Here is a 21,545-nt window from a genome sequence, read left to right as displayed (position 1 = left end):
AGCACACACAGCAGTTGTAACTGAAGTATTAGAGGGCAGACTTGGAAGCAGGCAGGATGGACTGGATAAAACCCATTTGAAAAGGAGTGTTATTAAAAACACTGACATCAGAGGTTGGTGGAAAGCAGTAGCTGAAACCCATTTTTGGTAGTAGTCATAGCAGGCTCACCTTACCTGGTGACTGCTGAAATTTGTTGAAGACAGATTTTTTTTTTTTTTAAGGCATAACTTGAAGTGGGATCCAGTGGTGTTTGCCAAGAAACACATGTTCATTGGAGTTGACTGATTAAGCTTCTTAGGGGATATCTTAATAGTAAATGCTAAATAAAGGGAGAATTTTGTTGTTGTTTTAAACTAGAAATTACCAGAAAGATGGTGTGACTGCCAGTGTCCTGAGTTCTGATGCTGGGACCTTCAGCTACTGATTGCTGGTGTGAAGTTTTCCACAGGACACTGTGGACTCTCAAAGCCATTGTCTTTGAGCAAATGCCTGCAGTACGATGTCTTGGCAACATTTTGCGGGGCAAAGGCTGCCCTGTCTCCTGTTGTTTCCTTGCCCCTCTCCAAACCTGGGGATTTTTGTTTTGCTTCACAATACTGTAATTCTGCATTCTTTCTCCTTATTCTTTTTCATTTGTGTATTTACAACAGATGTTAGACCAAGTACATTAGCATTCTTTGCCAAATAAAGTTCCCATTGAAAACAGGTATTATGAGACCTCCCAGGAATTCTTTTTTGAGAGTCAAGCTTTAGAATCCTTGTGGTCTATTTTGTCATTTCTGTAAAACAAGTTTCCTTAAAATGAAGAATTACCTGAAAATAAGGGTAAGAAGAGACACCATGAATTCTGAGTTAGTTTGATTTCTTTATAAAGAATCACAGATATCTTATATCTGTAGGACTGTCATTGTTCATTGTTTTTGTTGTTAGTGTTCTAGCAACTAGTTCAACTAACACTTGTTAGATTTAATGTTATTTGTGCTACTGTAGTATAAACAGATTTCAGTTGAAGTATTTTTTAAGATTGAGGACTTTGGAAAAGAGGCATTGCATTTCTTGCTTGGGAGGAAACTTCCTGAAACACTGTCAGAGTCTTTATATGCTTGAAACTGTGCCTCTTGGTGTGCCATGAGATAGGCCCCAAATTCTCTTGTTTTCCATCTTTGTTGTCCTGAGCATAGGGGATCAGTTCAGTTCAGTCACTCAGTCGTGTCCAGCTCTTCGTGACCCCATGGACTGCAGCAGCCAGACTTCCCTGTCCATCACCAACTCCCAGAGCCTGCTCAAACTCATGTCCATTGCCTTGGTGATGCCATCCAACCATCTCATCTCTGTCGTCCCCTTCTCCTCCTTCCTTCAATCTTTCCCAGCATCAGGGTCTTCTCCAATGAGTCGGTTCTTCGCATTAGGTGGCCAGAGCATAAGGGTAGGGTAAGATAAAATCTTCCTTTTACCCATGAAGTAAATTAAAATATAATGGTCATGGTACTTGTGATACATGTTGCTGTTAGAGTATGATTTAGATCCATGCTGTCCAGGGTGGTGGTTCCTCCACCTGTGGCTCCCTAAGCCCTTGAAGTGGGGTTAGTCCAAACTGAGATCTACTCAAGTGTGAGATACACACCAGGTATTGAAAACTTAGTATGAAAAAAGATCTTGTTGACACTTAAAAAAAATTATGTTTAAATTGCAACCACTTTTCACATGTTGAAATAGTGCTTTTGATATATTGGATTAAATAAAGCATATTATCAAAGTAAATTTAAAACGTATTTTAATGTCACCAGATAGTTTCGAATTATGTATGTGGTTCCTGTTTCTATTGAATTGCACTGATCGAGTATAAAGTGTTTGCTGGGGTTACTATGTAATATTCTCTGACTTGTACAGTCTGAAATTTGGAGACAGAGTATTTGAAGTAGAATTATGATACAGCATATACATTCAGATTACTTTGATATATTTAAATTTGTTTGCATTTTGGAAAACTGGCAAGTATTCCTAACAACTGTTTTAAATACCAAGAAGAGTTTTAGCAATTGTTCTTGGGCTGTCAATGACACTTAAAAGTGCAAAACAGAGGAATTATTATGAATCACTGCCAGCTCTAGAATGGGCCCTGCATACTCACCAGGTTGAATAGGCATCCCAGGCAGCTGTAGAGTGTGCAGTGCTGAGGAGGAGGGCTGGTCGGTTTCAGAAACGGCTTTTGGACAACTCACGTCTTAATCCTCTTCTTGGTCAGATGATGCTTGTATGGTACAGGTGAAACTGACCCAAGTGTGTTTTACCTCTAAGTTCAGAATTGACTGAAAATGACATAAGTAGATGGGTTTATGACACAGTAAATGATAGGAAGAATTTACTAGGTTTGTTGAATAAACAACAAGGTGAAATGTGGAACAGAGCTATTTATAGTCTTCATTTTACACCATAGAGTTCTTGTTTTACACGTGAGAATTTTAGTCATTTTAGGAGTTTGACTGCTGAATAAAGATGATGTGATTTTTATCTTTAGTATTAAAAAAAATCCTCATTTTCTTAGTGATTAAATGAAGTTGCTCAGTCATGTCTGACTCTTTGTGACACTGTGGACTGTAGCCTCCCACGCTCCTCCGTCCATAGAATTTTCCAGGCAAGAGTGTTGGAGTGGGTTGTCATTTCCTTCTCCAGGGGATCTTCCTGACCCAGGGACGACTTTACAATCTGAGTCACCAGGGAAAACCTGTTGTCCCTTAATATTGGAGTTGGGGTGAAAAATTTATTGGATTTTGGATTACAGATTTGGATTGTCTTGATTTTATAGATATTTCCTGCTTAGCATCAGAAACTTTAGAGGTACATTGTTGCAGAAAGTTAAATTTTTTTGTTTAATTGGTGATAATAACTGTAATAAACATTACACTGTGTATTGTACACTGTGAAAAGGAGTATTTTCATTGGTTATAGGTTTCATAGTCAGATAGTGAAGTGGTCAACAGAAACCAGCAGACCATCGGTTTCCGAAATTGAGAACAGCAAAGCATAATTAAAACCATAATGTGAATGCAGTTGCGGGGAAGGGTGGTGGCGGTAGAAACAGTTAAGTGATATGTGAAAATGCTGATACTAGCACATGCCAGTTGATATTAACAGAATGTTGGAAAAATGTGATTTTACAGCCTATTTTAGATAGGGTTTTTATATGTTTGAGACTGACTATTGGCTTATGTCCTTTTTTCTTTCTTTCCTTTTAGAATATGGTTTCTAGTTTTAGGGTTTCTGAACTACAAGTGTTACTAGGCTTTGCCGGACGGAATAAAAGTGGACGTAAGCATGACCTCCTGATGAGGGCGTTGCATTTATTGAAGAGTGGCTGCAGCCCTGCGGTTCAGATTAAAATCCGAGAATTGTATAGACGCCGATACCCACGGACTCTCGAAGGCCTTTCTGATTTATCCGCAATCAAATCACCGGTTTTCAGTTTGGATGGTAGCTCCTCACCTGTAGAACCTGACTTGGCTGTGGCTGGAATCCACGCGTTGCCTTCCACTTCAGTTACGCCTCATTCTCCGTCCTCCCCTGTTGGTTCTGTGCTGCTTCAGGACACTAAACCCGCGTTTGAGATGCAGCAGCCATCTCCCCCAATCCCTCCTGTCCATCCTGATGTGCAGTTAAAAACCTTACCCTTTTATGATGTCCTTGATGTTCTCATCAAGCCCACGAGTTTAGGTAAGTGTTAGAGAAATCTGTTTCTTCTGGACAAGAGAGTAAATAAAGCAAGAAGGCTTCGACTGAATTGCTGTTAATATTGTAAAATCAAGGCATTAAAATGCCAAGTGCTTAAATGTACAGGTAAATAGAAATACGGGCAACCATGACAAATCTGGCATAAAACTTAATTCGTTGATCGAACTTCCTTCTTATAGCTTAGAACTCAAATTGCTTCAGGGTGTATATGAACAGACACAAATCGTATTTCTTGCCTGTGAATTCTGCCTTTTGATATTTTTGCTGTTTTTACAGAGACTTAGTTTCTGTTCAGCATAGCTTTTAAAACCGTTTTTGCAAGAAATAAATCTTTCTTACTTAAATTTTTCCTAAAGTGACAGTTTGCCACGTATTTTAGCTTTTTGTTTAATGACCGGTGACTGCTCAGAAACTGTAATAAATTTTGTATTATTAGACATTGATACACGTGACTCCAACAAATTTTTACCTCAATTGATGGCTTCGTGCTGTAATGGCATAATATCCTCCTGGCTAATGAAATTATTCGCAGAGGTATTTGAATTTGTTGATAAATTGTTTGGGAAATGACATTTCATAGTTAGGCTGGGAGATCATTTTCCTGTCCATCCTAGGAAAAACGGTTTTCTGTTTCAAGTCATTTGAAAACTCTCTTAAATATATTAATATGCTTTTTTCATTTTGTATAGGATTATACTTGTACATGTTGGTTGAACTAGAAGGAAGTTTTGAGGTTAATGGGGTCAATATGGCCTGGTAGTGGTAGGCTCCTTACGTTGTTTTGTTTAGCACAGCTGAACCAGGCAGGTAGAATAATGTATTTTACCCCTTCATTACATTCATTCTGAAATAAGGATTCTATATTTGTTCATGTTTTTTTGTTTGTACAAAGTCTTGTGAGTAGAATTACTGCATCATAGAGTAAGGACTCTTGATAACATTGTGTTAGATTAGTTTCCAGTACAGCTGTGCCAGTTTGAATTCCACAGAACGAGAGACTGTCTCTCACTGCAGTTTTTCTTCCAGTTCGTATCTTGTTTAGATTTTTCGTTTCTCAAATTAATAACAGGAACAAACATTTAAAATATGTATTACTTAACTGTTTCTTTTATGGTTTTACTTTCGTTTTTAACTTCTTTTTCAACCAGGTTCCTTTATCTTGTTAAAATGTTTCCATAATTTATTTCTGCTTTTCTCATGGCTTTTGGTTTGTGTCAGTGTACATATGTAGTATCATGATTCGTTCACATGTTTCTCAGCGATCACCACAAAATTATTTCTTTGTGTTTGGAGAAGGATTGAGACTAGTAGTGTGTGTAGGTGACCCTACCTCCAGGGACTCCTCAGGAATATAGTTAAACGCAGGACTGAGAAGAAGAGGCCATCTGGGGTCCTGGTTCCAGTGGAAGGTTGAGTGCCTGGAAGGAAGACGACTGGAGACGGAGAAAAGACGCAGCGAGGTGTCTTCTCTGGCCCTGGCATCAGTGGGGCACCAGGCGGCGAACTCTGAAGAGGCTTCATGGAGTGCTTCACGTTTCATGCTTTTCCTGTGTTCAGAAACAGAAATAGGAATTTTGTTACTTTTCCATGTTCTTTGTAAGTTTTTCTTTCATTAATCTCAGGAAGGTAGTAGGCTTTTTATAAATTTACTAAAATTTTTGTATCTCGTGTGACTTAATGATGTTAATAATACTGGAGGCATTTTGTGTTGAAGAGTGATTAAGAAGAAAACCAGCCTTTTGCTCATAGTTTACATTAGAATGTAAGAAATACATATAACCTTGGGACTTATAAAATAATCTTTTGCTCCTGAGCTAAAAAATTGTCAATGCATGTATTTTTCAGGAGTCCTGCTTATCATCGTTTCAGTAAACTTTATGAACTGATTTCTTGTTTTAAAACAAGGCGTAAACATTTCCTTATCCTACTTTCCCTAAGAAAGAAAAGAAAACAATTTTCCTAATGTATATTCTTAGATTGATAAAACAGTGATCTAAAAAAGGCTAGTTTCATACTGTCTAAAGCAATGCAGTGACATTGAGGAATTGCTTTTAAGTTTTAATGATTTGGTTATAGAATGTTGAAAATACTTGTAAAAATAAAAATTTGGGGTAAATCCATTTATTTGGAACACTATTATGGAGAAACCTACTTACATTTGGGAAATGAGAAGTAGAAAGCCGTATGAAATGAAAGAGATCCAAAGCCTATTTCAGAGCACATATTCTTGGCGTCCATTGGCCAGTGTATGTATTCTTGATTTAATGTATAGTTGATTAGATGATTCCTAAGCCATCAACATATTTTTGAGCAAGAATTAATTAACAACATGGGAAAGACTGGAAGAGCCCTCATAGAAGAAAAAAAGCCAACTGAAGAGTCAAAAAATGTTCCAAAACCTCTTGGGAACGTTGAAACCGATAGCCCCTTAGTATTGAGGGATTCACTGTTCCAGCAAGGTGCATCTGTAGATGCTAAACAAAACTGTTATGACAAGAGAAGATACACTATTATATAGTTTTGCAATTTGGTATTATTTCTATTAAAATTATTTCAATAAAATTAGCATTTAAAATGATAGACTATTGCATCTAGAAAGTGTGAGTGTATACAATAATACTATGTGAATTTCTCTATAGCTGAGGTTTTACTGTAACAAATGAATTATCCCCTAATCTGGAAACAAATTAATAAAATTTCTCTTCTCCCTTAAATAGCTATTCTCATTTGCTTTTGCTTTCACTGGCAGTATTTTTATCTCTTTTTTTTTTTTCTATTTTCTGTTTGTTTCTTCTTTTTTTTTTTCTTTTTCTTTTGATGATGAAGTCCTTTCTCATTAAAAAAAGATTTGTGTATATTCAGTCTATAAAAGAATATGTTAAATACATTGTTATAAAGAATATCTGTGAATGAAAACCTGTGAAACCACTACCCATTTTTTAGGAAAGGAAATTGCCAGTATCTTTGAAACCTTGCCTTTTCCTCTTTGAGTTAAATCACTGTTCTGGATTTTGTGTTTCCTCTTGCTTGTTTTACCATACATGTGTGAGAAAAAGTAATGTTCAGTTAACTTGCTTTTGAAATGTACATGTGGTATACTGTACATATTCACATGTTGATGTGTCGAATTGTTTAGTATTTTATGAAATACCTTCAAAGTATTGAGTCTTTGATTCCTTAAGGTTTCTTCACTTTGTTTTTCAGTTTACAAAAGTAATTTGTGCTAGTAATTGATAACTTTAGACATGGAAGTATAACACAAAGGGAAAGTCCCTCATAGCCACAGTTATTACTCAGCTAGAGTCATTATCAGTACTGTTTCTCTGGCATATTATGTCATCTTTTTTTTCTCATTAAAAATATTCTCATTTTTCTTTATTAAAAAAGCCCTTTCTAACCACAGAGCCACTGTGCCTCTTTTCTGGTGGAGGGAGAAGGGCATTATTCTACTTGAATCTACTGTGAAAAGCATCTTCTGGAGTTCCGTGCTGTGACAATCTTAACTGTATTTCTTAGAAATAAGTCATGCATCTGTAGATTATAGTAGGTCTGTTTTCTTGTAGATGTACCACAGCTGAACCAGTGTTCTGTTGATGTACATTTTTAGTTGTTATTTATTCAGAAGTATTAAGTGTATAACATGTCTTAGGCACTATTCTTGCAGTCTTACAGCCATTGCTGCTGTCAGCATTTTTGCATATGTTTCTGAATACTCATGCTGCATATTCACAAAGTGTAAATGCCTTGATGTGGATTTGTTGGGTCCGGGAGTATGATTATGTAATATTTTGATATTCAGCTTTTGTAGAGAAGTTTGGCCGTTGCTTCAAAAGCATTCATTGTACCAGTTTCTACTTCAATGATGTATGAATGTGTTATTTTCCTTATACTTTATCTGCATTGTATTGTTGGTCTTTTAATCTTTGTAGTCTGGTAGGTACAGAGAAGGCAATGGCAACCCACTCCAGTACTCTTGCCAAGCAAATCCCATGGACGGAGGAGCCTGGTGGGCTGCAGTCCATGGGGTCGCGAAGAGTCGGACACCACTGAGCGACTTCACTTTCACTTTTCACTTTCATGCATTGGAGAAGGCAGTGGCAACCCACTCCAGTGTTCTTGCTTGGAGAATCCCAGGGGCGGGGGAGCCTGGCAGGCTGCCGACTCTGGGGTCTCACAGAGTCAGACACACTGAAGCGACTTAGCAGCAGCAGTCTGGTAGGTGACAGAGTAATGAAGGTCAATATCTTTTCATAGTATTAAATTTCTGAATATTAGGAAATACTCATTAAGCCTCTGGGTACAGTTAACAGTTAATGGACTTCCCTGACAGCTCAGTGGTAAAGAATCTACTTATAATGCAGGAGATGTGGCAGGAGCCGTTGGTTTGATCCCTGGATCAGAAAGATACCCTGGAGAAGGGAATGAAAACCCACTCTAGTATTCTTGCTTGGGAAATCCCATGGACAGAGGAGCCTGGTAGACTACAGTCCATGAGGTTGCTAAACAGTTGGACACAACTTGGCGAGTAAACAACAACAATAACAAAGTGATACGCACATTAATGTAAAGCCATTAAAATGTAATCTCATAACAAGTACATAATGAGGGTTGAATTTGGATGTGGTCTTGTAGCCTAATTGTAGAGAAGTCAGAAGTATGGCGTGGGCTTTAGGAAATTTACTATTTAGTTGGAGAGAGAATGTTAAAGTGAGGGAAAAGTAGCAAGCAATTATATGCTTGTATGGTGAAACCCTATAATTTGTGAACCTAAAGCTCAAATATTGTATTGGCCTAATAAAAGTTAATCAAGACTTCTTGCAAAGGTTAATCAAGACTTGTTGGAGTAAGAGTGATAACTTGAGGGAGCTTTGAAGGATGAATGTGCCTGCTCTGAATCGGTGGAGTTTATAGGAGAGTAGATATCAAGAAAGGAGAGATTTGAGTAGTCAAAGGAGTAGAAATAAAAATGGCACTGTTTGGAGTCCTGACAGTGAAGACGCTGCTTTGAATAGAGCAGGACTTCAGGAGACATTGGACATGTAGGTTTGCTAGGAAAGACATTGTTATGGAGGTTCTTATAAATAAGGGACTTTGGACATGGTTCATTCAGAGATAAGATGATCTTAGCATTTTTCAGCAGGGGAACGATGATGAAAAAGTTTTACGAAGGATGACCAACTCTGCACTGATGTTCTGATGAGGGACGGACAGAGAGGCACGGTTGCCCCTTCATTTGTACAAAGAGATTCTAGGTTTTGAGTAGGATAGGATGGTGGTAGTGAAAATAGGGAGGAGGCAGTTGATAAGAAAATTAAAAAAGCAAAGCAAAACAATAGAACTTAATGAGTAGGTTGCAGGGGTGAAGATGGAGGACAAAAGGCAAGGCAAGGAGTGATTTCTGTGATTGAACAATTGATAACAAGTGTCCTCACTCATAACTCTGAATTACAGCCACTGTTTTACAGGAAGCATGAAAACTCAGCACTCTGCCCTCCCCAACTGATCTCTGTAGCCGATGAATTTATAGAATGAAAAGTATTTTAGTGTTAAACATCACTGATGATAATTAATATGATTGTTTTTGTCAAGATAAAATTATTTCAGTTGATTCAAGTTTACTATATTATGTTTAAATCTCAAAATTTGAACAATTTTGGTGTGTGCAGAGGATTATTTTTAAATGTTCTTATAAAGCAGTATTTAGTGATGATTGTAACCGATTGATTATTGAAATTTAGATGCATATTCAGTCAAGTGTTCGTTGAAGGCATTCATTGTTTAAATGAGTACTAGAACATCATTGAATAATGGATCAGTGTAAAGCTATGAAAAGTTCTTTGTGAAGAAAATACATTTCACTTTTTAAAAATACACTTCTGAAGAATGACTTCATTAGATAATCTTTTTTAACTACATAATTTCTGTATGTTGAAAATTATTTATGTCTTAACTCTCCCAACTTAGAAGTTTCAGAGTTTTAAATTTTCTCTTAAATGAATGCTCTGTGTATGTAATTGAGTATAAAGTGTAGAAAATAAAACACAGCAAAGAAAGAAAGAAACAAAAACTCCTGAGTCTTGACTAAAGTTCTCCTGGGGAGAGTTTTTTTTTACTTTCTCAGACTTTTCATTAGAAGATACTGTAGTCAAGGATGAAATGTAATAAATTTGAAGGGTTGTGTTATATTTTGATTATAATTAGAATATTACAATAAAGAAGGATAAATGCTTAAAATTGAACCTGCTTTAGAGTGACCTTACTTTCATGATTCCAAGATGCATGTGGCTTAGTACTTAATTCTGTTGTATTTTAACAATAAAAATTTCAAAATTTGGCAGAGTCTTTATCAGAAGTGCCTTGTTATTGTGGGTTCTTTTGTTATTGAATTTGTTATTGGAATATTACCTTTCTTTTTTTTCCTCCCCAGTTCAAAGCAGTATTCAGCGGTTTCAAGAGAAGTTTTTTATTTTTGCTCTAACACCTCAGCAAGTTAGAGAGATTTGCATATCCAGGTAAGAGGAGTTTGGAATGTGTTTTCTGAGATGTTTGTGTCTTAGTCTGCTCTGCCTGCTATAATAGAGTACCGCAGATGGGGTGGCTTAAACAACAGACATTTTTCCTCTCACGTTTCAGGGGACTTGAAGTCCAAAACTGATTGACAGATTCGGCTTCTTCTGAGGCCTCTCTCCTTGGCCTGCACTGCAGGTGGCTGCCTTCTTGCTGCGGCCTTCCTCACATGGCCTTTCCTCTGTGTGCCTGTGTGTTGCTGGTGTGTCTTCCTCTTCTTATAAGGACAGTAGTCCTGGTGGATTAAGGCTCCACCATTGGGACCTCATTTAACCTTAATGACTTCTTTAAAGCCCCGACTTCATAGTCACATTGGGAGTTAGGGCTTTAGCATATGAATTTTGGGGGGACACAGTTCTGTCCATAACAGTTGAGCCATTTCTCCTTAAGTAAGCATAATATACTTAGACTAAGGTTGCCTACTGCTGTCAAGTCGCTTCAGTCGTGTCCGACTCTCGTCCCTGGGATTCTCCAGGCAAGAACACTGGAGTGGGTTGCCATTTCCTTCTCCAGACTAAGGTTAGGCAAATATTTAATAAATGTTCTGGAACCAGACATCCTGGAGTGTGAAGTCAAGTGGGTCTTAGGAAGCATCACTACTAACAAAGCTAATGGAGGTGATGAAATTCCAGTGAGCTATTTCAAATCCTAAAAGTTGATGCTGTTAAAGTGCCACACTCTATATGCCAGCAAATTTGGAAAACTCAGCAGTAGCCACAGGATTGGAAAAAGTCAGTTTTCATTCCAGTCCCAAAGAAAGGGCAATGCCAAAGAATATACAAACTGCTGCACAGTTGCACTCATTTCACATGCTCAAAATCCTTCAAGTGAGGCTTCAGCAGTATATGAAACGAGAACTTCCAGCTGTACAAGCTGGATTTACAAAAAGAGGAACCAAAGATCAAATCACCAACATCTGTTGGATCATAGAAAAAGCAGAATTCTAGAAAAACATCTGCTTCATTGACTACACTAAAGCTTTTGACTGTGTAGATCAGAACAAACTGGAAAAGTCTTAAAAGAGATGGGGATACCAGGCCACCTTACCTGCCCCTGAGAAAATGCAGGTCAAGAAGCAACAGTTGGAACCAGACATGGAACAACAGATTTGTTCCAAATTGGGAAAGGAATATGTCAAGGCTGTATATAGTCACCCTGCTTATTTAACTTATATACAGAGCACCTCATGTGAAATTCCAGGCTGGATGAAGCACAAGCTAGAATTAAGATTGCTAGGAGAAGTATCAGTAACCTCAGATATGCTGATGACACCACCCTTATGGCAGAAAGTGTAGAGGAATTAAAGAGCCCCTTGATGAAAGTGAAAAAGGAGAGTGAAAACGTTGGCTTAAAGCTCAGCATTCAGAAAATGAAGATCATGGCATGCGGTCCCATTACTTCATGGCAAACAGATGGGGAAACAATGGAAACAGTGACAGAGTTTATTTTCTTGGGCTCCCAAATCATTGCAGATGGTGACTGCAGCCACGAAATTAAAAGTTGCTTGCTCCTTGGAAGAAAGCAATGACAGCGTATTAAAAAGCAGAGACATTACTTTGCTGACAAAGGTCTGTCTAGTCAAAGCTATGGTTTTTCCAGTAGTTACGTACATATGTGAGAGCTGGACAATAAAATAGGCTGAGCACCGAAGAATTGATGCTTTTGAACTGTGGTGTTGGAGAAGACTCTTGAGAGTCCCTTGGACTGCAAGGAGATCCAACCAGTCCAACCTAAAGGAGATCAGTCCTGGGTGTTCATTGGAAGGAAGGACTGATGAAGCTGAAGCTCCAATACTTTGGCCACCTCATGCGAAGAGCCGAAATCATTGGAAAAGACCCTGATGCTGGGAGGGATTGGAGAAGGGGAACAACAGAGGATGAGGTGGTTGGATGGCATCACCGACTTGGTGGACGTGAGTTTGAGCAAGCTCCGGGAGATGGTGGAGGACAGGGAGGCAGGGGTGCTGCTCTCCATGGGGTCGCAGAGAGTCGGACACTGAGCGACTGAACAACAATTAGAAAAACATTTTAATTTTTTAATAAAACCCCTTTGAATTACTTTTTGTCACTTCTGGCAGAAAATTTTTTTTTTTAATGAAAATTTTATTCCAAATATAGCAACATAAAAAAGAATTTGTGTTATCCCCAAAGATAGAATGACATAAAGTTCATCATCCGGAGGCTTTTTTATATTGAATGTGGACATTAATATTTTTCCTAGGATAAGAACATAAATTAGAGGACCATTCTGAGGTGTATGGTTACCTGGACCAAAAAAATTAGCAGAAATCTGAAAACAGTTATGAAAAGTACTCTGAGCTATGCCATTTCAAAAAGGATAAACTTAAACACATTTATTAAGAGCAATGAACTAAAAAGAGATAGGAAAGAAAAATCTGTACTATATACTTTTCCAATTAAATATATAGTCATCTTTGGTGTTAATATATTATTTATAAGACTTTAAAAAGATTTAGCCTAAAAAAACAGGCTCCTGCAGGTTAAGTGATATTCTGGGATTGTAGAATTAAAATTTGGAACCCAGAATTGAGCCAGTTAGAGGTCTTTTTGCATCCTTTCAAAAAGCTCTTCATTAGAACACTTATTTTCTGTGAGATGTTAATACAAGTTTTTAAAAAATAAAGGTCCTACAGTTAGGTTTTGGAAATTCTGAATTCAAGGTAGTTTCAAAAGTTCTTAAAGCCAGACTTTTCAGTCTTTCTTATGTTAATGTGCATTCTCAGTCTCCTAAGATGGTGAATCAGAATTTATGGATTTATGTTAAACATCCTAACATCTTGAAGATGCACACAGTGTTGTTAGGTAGAATAGTATGGGATACAACTTTAGATTCTTGCACTGATTCCATCACTGCTCTCAACAAAGCCTCAGAATAATTTTATACCTTGACCTGGTAAAATTTGAGCTCCCCAGAAGGGGACCAAATATTGAAGAGTAAAAGAGAAAAAAAGGGACAGTACTGAAGATGAGTTCCAAAGACCCAATATCCAAGTAATAGGGGTTTTGGAAAGTTTAGAGAAGGAAATTGTCAAAGAAGTAAAATGAATATACATGTTCATTAGGGGCAAGACATTGCAGGAAATTTTTATATTGGAAGTACAAGCTTGGGAGTATTAATAAACCAACTAAGAAATGAATAGGGTAAATTAAAAGTTATATTTTATATGCCAAGCCATATCATTATTATATGGTTTTGTTTGTATTCACTGATGATCCCTTGCTTGAGAACATTTACTAAGGTTTATTAGCTACAAAGCATTATATTACATGGCATGTCTCCTTTCCACAAGTTGCTTGCAGTCTATCTAGTTAATGAACTGGCTTATATACATAAAATGATTGTTGGCATTACAGAGTGTCACATGGAAAGAATCAATGCAATAATGACAAATAAGAGCTGATTTATAGATGGAGGAGATTACCACAAGCTTCTTTAGGGTGTTGTGTTGGCCTTTGACTTGGGAGGTTATTTAGTCAGTAGGTTTCAAGATAGATTTTTAAGTGAACAAATCAAAGCATGGAATTTGAATAACATGTACAATTAGTTAGCCTTAAAAGGGGCCTCCCTGGTTGCTCAGCTGGTAAAGAATCCTCCTGCAATGCAGGAAACCTCAGTTCAATTCCTGGGTGGGGGAGATCCCCTGGAGAAGGACATGGCAACCCACTCCAGTATTTTTGCCTAGAGAATCCCATAGACAGGAGCGTGGGGGGCTAGAGTCCATGGGGTCGCAAAGAGTCAGACACGACTAAGTGACTAAGCACACACACACACTGTGTTAAAAAGGCATGTGTGTAGTTTGCTTAAGTGTATAGCATATGTCTGGACAAATATGATAAAGTTGCCTCTGGAGAAGGGAATCAAGTGGCCGTGGTCCAAGTTGAGGGATTTTTTTCACTTTATATCTTTTCTTCTGTGTCTTTTTGAAGTTTGAACTGTGTGAATGTTATTAATTAGTCAAAAAATGAATGACTAAATAATTATTTTCAATAAAAATTTTAAATCATGGATGTTCAATCATCTGCCTCCAGGATGGATGGTAGTGATGGTATAGTATAAATATATGTAAAGCCACAAAACTGTACACTTTAAGATGGTTAACATGATAAAGCTCAGCTTTCTTTGTAATCCAGCTATCACATCCATACCTGACTACTGGAAAAACCATAGCCTTGACTAGATGGACTTTTGTTGGCAAAGTATTATCTCTGCTTTTTAATAGGCTGTCTAGGTTGGTCGTAACTTTTCTTCAAGTCCCAGTTGTGGGAAGGATACATTCTCTAAGGAGCTCTGATTCTACCCTTCCAGTACTTTGTACCACTTACTTTGAAAAAGAGTGGTTCATTTGACTCTGTTAGCATATTACACATTCTGGATTTGGATAATTATGCTTCTTGTGGTATCATGTAACTTCATCGTTGTGGTTCTCAAATTTCGCTGTGTATTAGAATCAACTGGGGAGCTTTTAAGACTCCAGATACCTAGATTTCATTCATATCAATTAAATTTGAATCTCTGAAAATAGAAGCCAGCAGCAGTAGTTTTTAAAGCTCCCCAGGCGTTTCCAGTTTGCAGCAAATTTGAAAACTGCAGTGCCTCCATCCGACCCCTTTGCTTATAATGGTGATAAGGTCTAAACCAGAGGCTTGAATACATTCAGGTTTGGGTTGCTTTTTTCTGTTACATCTCGTGAAGACTGATCCGTGACTTCCGCTCTGTTTCTGGCTGTAGCACTACTCCTCCCGTTGGGCACCACTGCCTCTGCAGTCATGCTGTCTCCGTTTCGCATACTGCCAGCTCTCGCATATTCCCCAGATCAAGGTGTGATTCTCTCCTCACTGCTCTGGGATAGTATCCATGAATGTGCTTTTTTCTTTTCTTAAATTAGCTGGCTTCAAAGAGATTTTTGCTTAGTATATGTTTCCTCCTGTTGCCTACTCCATTAATGGTGTGGCATCTGCCTGAGCAGAGGCCTCTTTATATTATCCCACATTTCATCTGCCACATCCTTTCAGTTTGCTACTCTGTTCATCCTTCTTTTGTGTGTCTCTCAGGATTTAAAAGTTGAATCAACTCTACTCTTAGGAAGCTAGCATGGTCTTTAGAGTTCATACTGACTGAAATGTGAATTCTGGCTTAACCACTTATGTCTGTATACCCCTGGGTAGGTTACTAAAGCCTATTGAATCTTAATTTACTCAGCATGTAAAGTTGAAGAAACAATCACTATCTCACTCAGTGACTGGTGGCTGAATGCCATAACCGGCTCTACCGCTGTTTATCTTGGTGCGTAGCATCACCATCTGTCCAGCTGCACCATTCTAAAACCTGGGCACCATGCTTGGTGCTCCCTGCTCCTTATCTTGCCTCTTTGTAACCAGTCAGTCATTTAGTCCTATCAGTTTTTATCCCTAAATGTCATATTCTGTGATATTTATGTTTAAATAACTTTGAAGCATTCATTTTCTGCCTATACAAGTGTAATGATCTCTTAACTCTCCCAGCTGACCAACTGATGTTTCTAAAGCCCATTCAGTCTTGTCTTTGTGCTTAAAAACCCTGTGTAAAGTGTGTTAGTCCCTCAGTCGTGTCTGACTCTTTGTGACCCCATGGACTGTAGCCTGCCAGGCTCTTCTTTCTGTGGAATTCTCCAGGCAAGAGTACTGGAGTGGGTAGCCATTCCTTTCTCCAGGGGATCTTCCTGTCTTAGCAGTCAAAGCGGTCTCCTGCATTGCAGGCAGATTCTTTAGCATCTGAGCCCACAGGGAAGCCCTCAGTGATGCCATCTGCAGTCCGCACTCCATTGTTTGACAGCTCTCTGCCACACCTACTCTGCTCGTCTTCATTTTTAATTTTTTAAATTGAAGTATAGTTGATTTACGGTGTTGTGTTTCAAGTGTGCAGTTCAGTGATTCAGATATATAGATATGTTTTTCAGATTCTTTTCCATTGTAGGGTGTTACAAGATACCAAATATAGTTCCTTGTGCTGTACTTTAAATCTTTGTTGTTTATCTGTTTTATATATATGGTGGTATATTTAATCCCATACTCCTGATTTGTCCTTTCCCTTGGCTCCCTTTCCCTTTTGGTAACCATCAGTTTTTCTTTTCCTAAGTCTGTGTTTTCTGTTTTGTAAACAGGTTCATTTATATTACTTTTTAGATTCCACATATAAGTGATATATAATATTTATCTTTTTCTAATTTACTTAACTTAGAAGTAAATGTTTCTTTACTTGGTCCACCCAGTGTTGCTGTAAATGGCATTATTTTATTCTTATTTGTGACTTATATTCTATTGTATGTGCGTATTTTTTATCCATTCATCTGTTAATGGACACTTAGCTTATTTCCATGTCTTACTGTTGTAAATGATGCTGTGAATATTGGGGTGCATGTATTTTTTTGAATTACAGCTTTTGTCTCTTTTGGATATATACTTGAGATGGAATTGCTGGATCAGGTGGTAACTCTAATTTTTTTACGGAACTTCCATATTGTTCTCCATAGTGGTTGCACCAGTTTGCATTCCCACCGACAGTGTAGGAGGGTTCCTTTTCCTCCATACCCTCTCCAGCATATATTATTTGTGTACTCTTTGATTGTGGCCATTCTGACCCATGTGCGGTGATAACTCATTGTAGTGTTGGTTTGCATTTCTCTGATGATTAACAATGTTGAGCATCTTTTCAGGTGCCTGATGGTCACTTCATTTCTGTTTTGGGAAAATGGCTATTTGCTTCTGTTAATGGGGTGGTTTATTTTCTTGATGTTGTATGAGCTGTTTATATATGTTGGATGTTGATCCCTTATCAGATACAATATCTGCAAATCTTTTCTACGATTCCATGGATTGTCTTTTTGTTTTGTAGATGGTTTCCTTTGCTGTACAAAAGTCTTTACATTTGATGAGGTCCCATTTGTTTATTTTTGCTTCCTTGTCCATGTTAGGAAAATGTTGAGCTGTTATGTCTTCAAATATGTTCCCAGGCCCTTTCTCTCTTCTCCTTCTGGGGGCCCCTGTGAATTATTAGTGCATTTGATGTCCTAGAGGTCTCTCAAACTGTCCTCATTTCTTTTCATTCTTTTTTCTTCCTTCTTCTGCTTGGCAAACCTGAATCATGTTTTAAGGGCCAGTTCAAGTCTGACCTCTTCTGTAATGCCTTTCCATGTTTCCCCAAATATATCCTTTGTCTCTGACTGTACCACTCTCATGAACTTATTTTCTATTAAACATTTATTTGACTGCTTGAATTGACAAACTTCTGAATGAAACCAACATCTCTTAGTCATTGTTATATTCTCAAGGCCTGTTATATAGTGTGTGGCATCTAGGAAACACCTTTATATCTAATGAACAAGTTCAACAAGTGAAAGTTCCTAGAGCAGTTACTGGCAGAAAATGTCAGAAGATGCTTAGCCATTACTTGTCATGTTTATGAAGATACATAACACATTGTATTTCCCAGTTGATATTAATTTTCCTTAGTAGAATGAAGCATCAATCCTCAGTGAACTATCCAAACCTTTATGAGTGTTCTCCCATCTGTCTTTCTAGGTTAGTCTTTTAAACATTGTGTTCCCAACCTAGCAAGCATTGGCCGTGCTTTCCTTTTGTTGAGTATCACCCCGCTAGTGAAGACACTGTTTCTGATGGAAATATGTCTCTCTTAAGTGTAGATAGAACCACTGCTGTCCAAACGCTTTTCTAATTTCTTCAGACTAACTGTGGAAATTGCCTTGAACTTTCAAGACCAGGCTTCCCTGGTGGCTCAGAAGTTGAAGTGTCTGTCTGCAATGCGGGAGACCTGGGTTCGATCCCTGGGTCGGGGAGATTCCCTGGAGAAGGAAATGGCAACCCACTCCACTATTCTTGCCTGGAGAATCCCACGGACGGAGGAGCCTGGTGGACTGCAGTCCATGGGGTCGCAAAGAGTCGGACACGACTGAGCGACTTCACTTGGTTCACTTCAAGACAAAATAGAATTTCCCTCTTTTTGTAATACTTATTTTACATAATATACTATAATACCATATTATTTTAGTTGTATATATTTGCTACTTACAGCATATGAGACTTTTGAAAGCAAATATCATGTTTTATTCATCTTTGCTCCAGCACCCAGACTTTGCAGTGTTTTTTGATTTTGATGAGCAGAATGATACGAGTTACTCACAAGAGGTCAGTGTTGTCTAGGATATTGTGAATAGACATCTGAGAAATGTGGGTTACTACTGGCAGGAGAAGCATAGTTAACAGTAATAGCAACCAGCTGCTCACGCGTGTTGAGCACTTCTTATATCGAGGCACTTCACATGTATTAACACGTTTGTCACCACAGCTTCATGAAGTAGGTGCAGTCATTTTCCATCTTTAACAGATGTAAGCACAGAAAGGTTAAGTCGTTTGCCCAAGGTCCTTTGGTTTGGAACTGTAGAACTCAAGCTGGTGATTACCGTGCTTTATTGCCTCCCAGCGAACATAGAGAATTGGAAGCAGTTAGAAGGCTAGCCCTGTGGGAGCAAGGTTGAGGGCTGTGTGTACTCTCCAGACAGGACTCAGCTCTCATGATCTTCTCTTTGACACAGTCCAAGATTTATGACAATGGCTGAGGGCAAGATTTCTTAAACTGTAAAGCGAACACATATCATTTTGGGAACCTTGTTAGAATTCAGATTCTGATTCTGTAGGCCTGAGGTGGGGCCTGAGGCTCTGCATTTCTAACTAGGAAGCTCCCAAGTAGCTACTGTGCTGCTTCATTGTGGACCCCAGTTTGACTGACAAGAGTTCAGGAGTTTCACTGTCAGAGATAATTTCATATGGGATTCTGTTAGGTTCTCATCTAGAAATCCTGAGAGATTCTGTGTCCTTAATTGGGTGCATAGTTAGGAAGTTGCTGTGGCATAGAGGTTCTGAGACTCTGGACACCAGTTATTGATCCTAGATCTTATATTAGAATCCCCTGAGTAGTTGTAAAGACTGTTAATGCTCCGACTGTGCTTCAGAGCCAAGAAGGATACCTGGTAAGTGGGCCTTTATGTTTAAAAAATGTTTGCAAGTGACTGGAATACTCAGCAAAGGTTTCAAAACCACTGTGAGCAAATTAATTCATCAGAGTCTTACAACCTAATGTGCTCCTTTCCTGTTAATCAAATCTGTTGTCTGTTGAAATAAAAATGTATTGTGAAAGTTCCTATGAATTGAAAATACTTTAAAATTGCTGTAAGGACAAGACTAAATGTTAAGCATATGAGGACTATCACTACAGTGTTTTGATTAAACCTTCTGCCATTGGTTAGGCTAATGTTCATTTTTTAAGCACTACAAATAAAAATAGCAATAATGCTTTTTCTCTGTTGAGCATATTTCTGTGAATTCTAGTTGTATTTTCCTAATCCATTTGTTTTTCTCTTTTCAACAGGGATTTTTTGCCAGGTGGTAGGAGAGATTATACAGTACAAGTTCAGCTGAGGTGAGTTTGCAGTTTTTCTGTTACTTTAATTTTATGCTTGCTTAACTATATGCATATAGTCCTGAATTTGTAAAGTGTAAATTTGAGTACAATATTTAAGTTTTTTTTTTCTTTAATGCAGACTTTGCCTCGCAGAGACAAGTTGCCCTCAAGAAGATAACTATCCCAATAGTCTCTGTATAAAAGTGAATGGGAAGCTATTTCCTTTGCCTGTAAGTTGCTTTTTATTCACCAGGCTTTTGCTTGTGAGTTTATTATAATTACTAACAAGGCTTAAAAATCGTGACTACTTAGTGCCAGTGAACAGTCCCAGCATTAAATACTGTTTTCCATTAGAGAGATTCATGGCTTCTTGGGGAAGTGGCAGATTCCAGGTCTGTGGGAGATGGAAAAGATGAGCCTGAAGCATCTTGTTCCAGGAAGTAAGGAAGCTGTGAGAGATTCTTAAGATGATATTAAAAGGCATAGTAGCAGGGCAGGACCTGTAGGGAAGGGCATTAGGGCAGCATGTTGTAGTGGATGTCTGAATGAGCTGGGCCTTGGCCTTGGATGAGATGGTGAAAGTTAGAGGCTGCTGAGAACAGCTGGACATGGTGATTGAGGATTCCAAGCTTGAGCCTTGATGGTGCACACCCTTGAGAAATGCAGTGGTATTTGATTGACAGACACACACACATTCTCTCTCTCTCTCTGTATAGCGTGTGTCTCTCTCTGTCTCTGTCTGTATAGCCTGTTTCTGACCTGATAGATGTCAAATCTTAAAATAAAAATTGTTGAACAGGAGTATGTATCTGGCTTCACTGAGGTTTGAACTAAACTGCTAATTTGCTAGGTAAAGCTGTAATCTCAATAGTAGTGGAGCATGGCCTGTTTTTCAGAGTGGTTATGTATCTTAACTGAAGAAGTGCTGTGAGAACAGTGATTCTACCATGATGCTAAGCTCCCATATTCAGCAAAGCAGAGACCATTTGACATGGAGATGAGGTGGCTGTTTAGCATTCCTGCTGAGTGCAAGATTTGGCTCTGAAATAAGTATATGAGCAACAGCTGTGAGCAGCTGAGCAAACCAGACAACAAAGTCTAGAAATCTCAGCTCTACCAGGGCCAAGTGGTTGTAGTTGAACCCCAAAGTGACAATGGCCCGTGGCCAGGGCCAACCCCTGTACTCGAAGATCTGACTTATTGGTTATCCGGAGTCTCATTTCTGTCATATATAGCCTGTGGATTTAAAGACCTGAGAAATAGCCTGTTTCATGTATTTTATAGGGCTTGAACAGTACTGTACCGCTGCCTGACTCTTTTTGAAAGATGTCTATAAGGCTGAAATCATGTGGGGATTAAAGGGGAAATTTCAGAGGCTGAGTAGATACGGTTGGGAAGGAATGTGTACATGGTCTTACGCATGTTCAAAACCTAGGGGACACATTTTGCCTCTTGGGTTTCTGGCTGTAAGCAACAGGAGATCTCAGGAGCTGTCTTTCATCTGGATGAATCATATAAAGATCTAAACCAGGGGAAGAAGCAGCCTCACTTGGAACTAAAGGATGCCACTGGGTCCCAGATGAGCAGCAGAGGAAACCCAGGGTTTCGGAATGATAGCACGTTTTCCGTGGCTTTTCATATCCAATTATCTTTGTGTTGGATGGGCTAAGGTTTCTTTTGACCTTTAACTTTTATTGCTCTTCTACTCTCACTCTCCTTAAAGAAATATCTGACTGTGATAGTCTTTTTGGTGTCTATAGACCCACCTGGAAGA

At 38.4% G+C, this 21,545-nt stretch overlaps 1 protein-coding gene across 11 annotated transcripts in view; it reads left to right on the top strand.

Annotated features, from left to right (window-relative positions):
* Positions 1–21,545, top strand: part of PIAS2 (protein inhibitor of activated STAT 2) — a 101,052-nt gene that overhangs the window by 27,184 nt on the left and 52,323 nt on the right. For all 11 annotated transcript variants that reach the window (XR_001917159.1, XM_018039505.1, XM_018039507.1 and 8 more), the window contains 4 exons: positions 3,238–3,712; positions 10,158–10,242; positions 19,739–19,789; positions 19,911–20,001. Coding sequence is in view for 10 of the 11 variants with exons in the window: in XM_018039505.1 (XP_017894994.1) it covers positions 3,238–3,712; positions 10,158–10,242; positions 19,739–19,789; positions 19,911–20,001 (702 nt within the window). In the remaining variant the exon portion in view is untranslated. The remainder of the gene's footprint in view (positions 1–3,237; positions 3,713–10,157; positions 10,243–19,738; positions 19,790–19,910; positions 20,002–21,545) is intronic.

Source organism: Capra hircus, chromosome 24 (genome assembly GCF_001704415.2).
Source record: "Capra hircus breed San Clemente chromosome 24, ASM170441v1, whole genome shotgun sequence".
In the NCBI taxonomy this organism is placed as follows: Eukaryota; Metazoa; Chordata; class Mammalia; order Artiodactyla; family Bovidae; genus Capra; species Capra hircus.
This window is presented reverse-complemented; position numbering and strand designations above follow the sequence as displayed.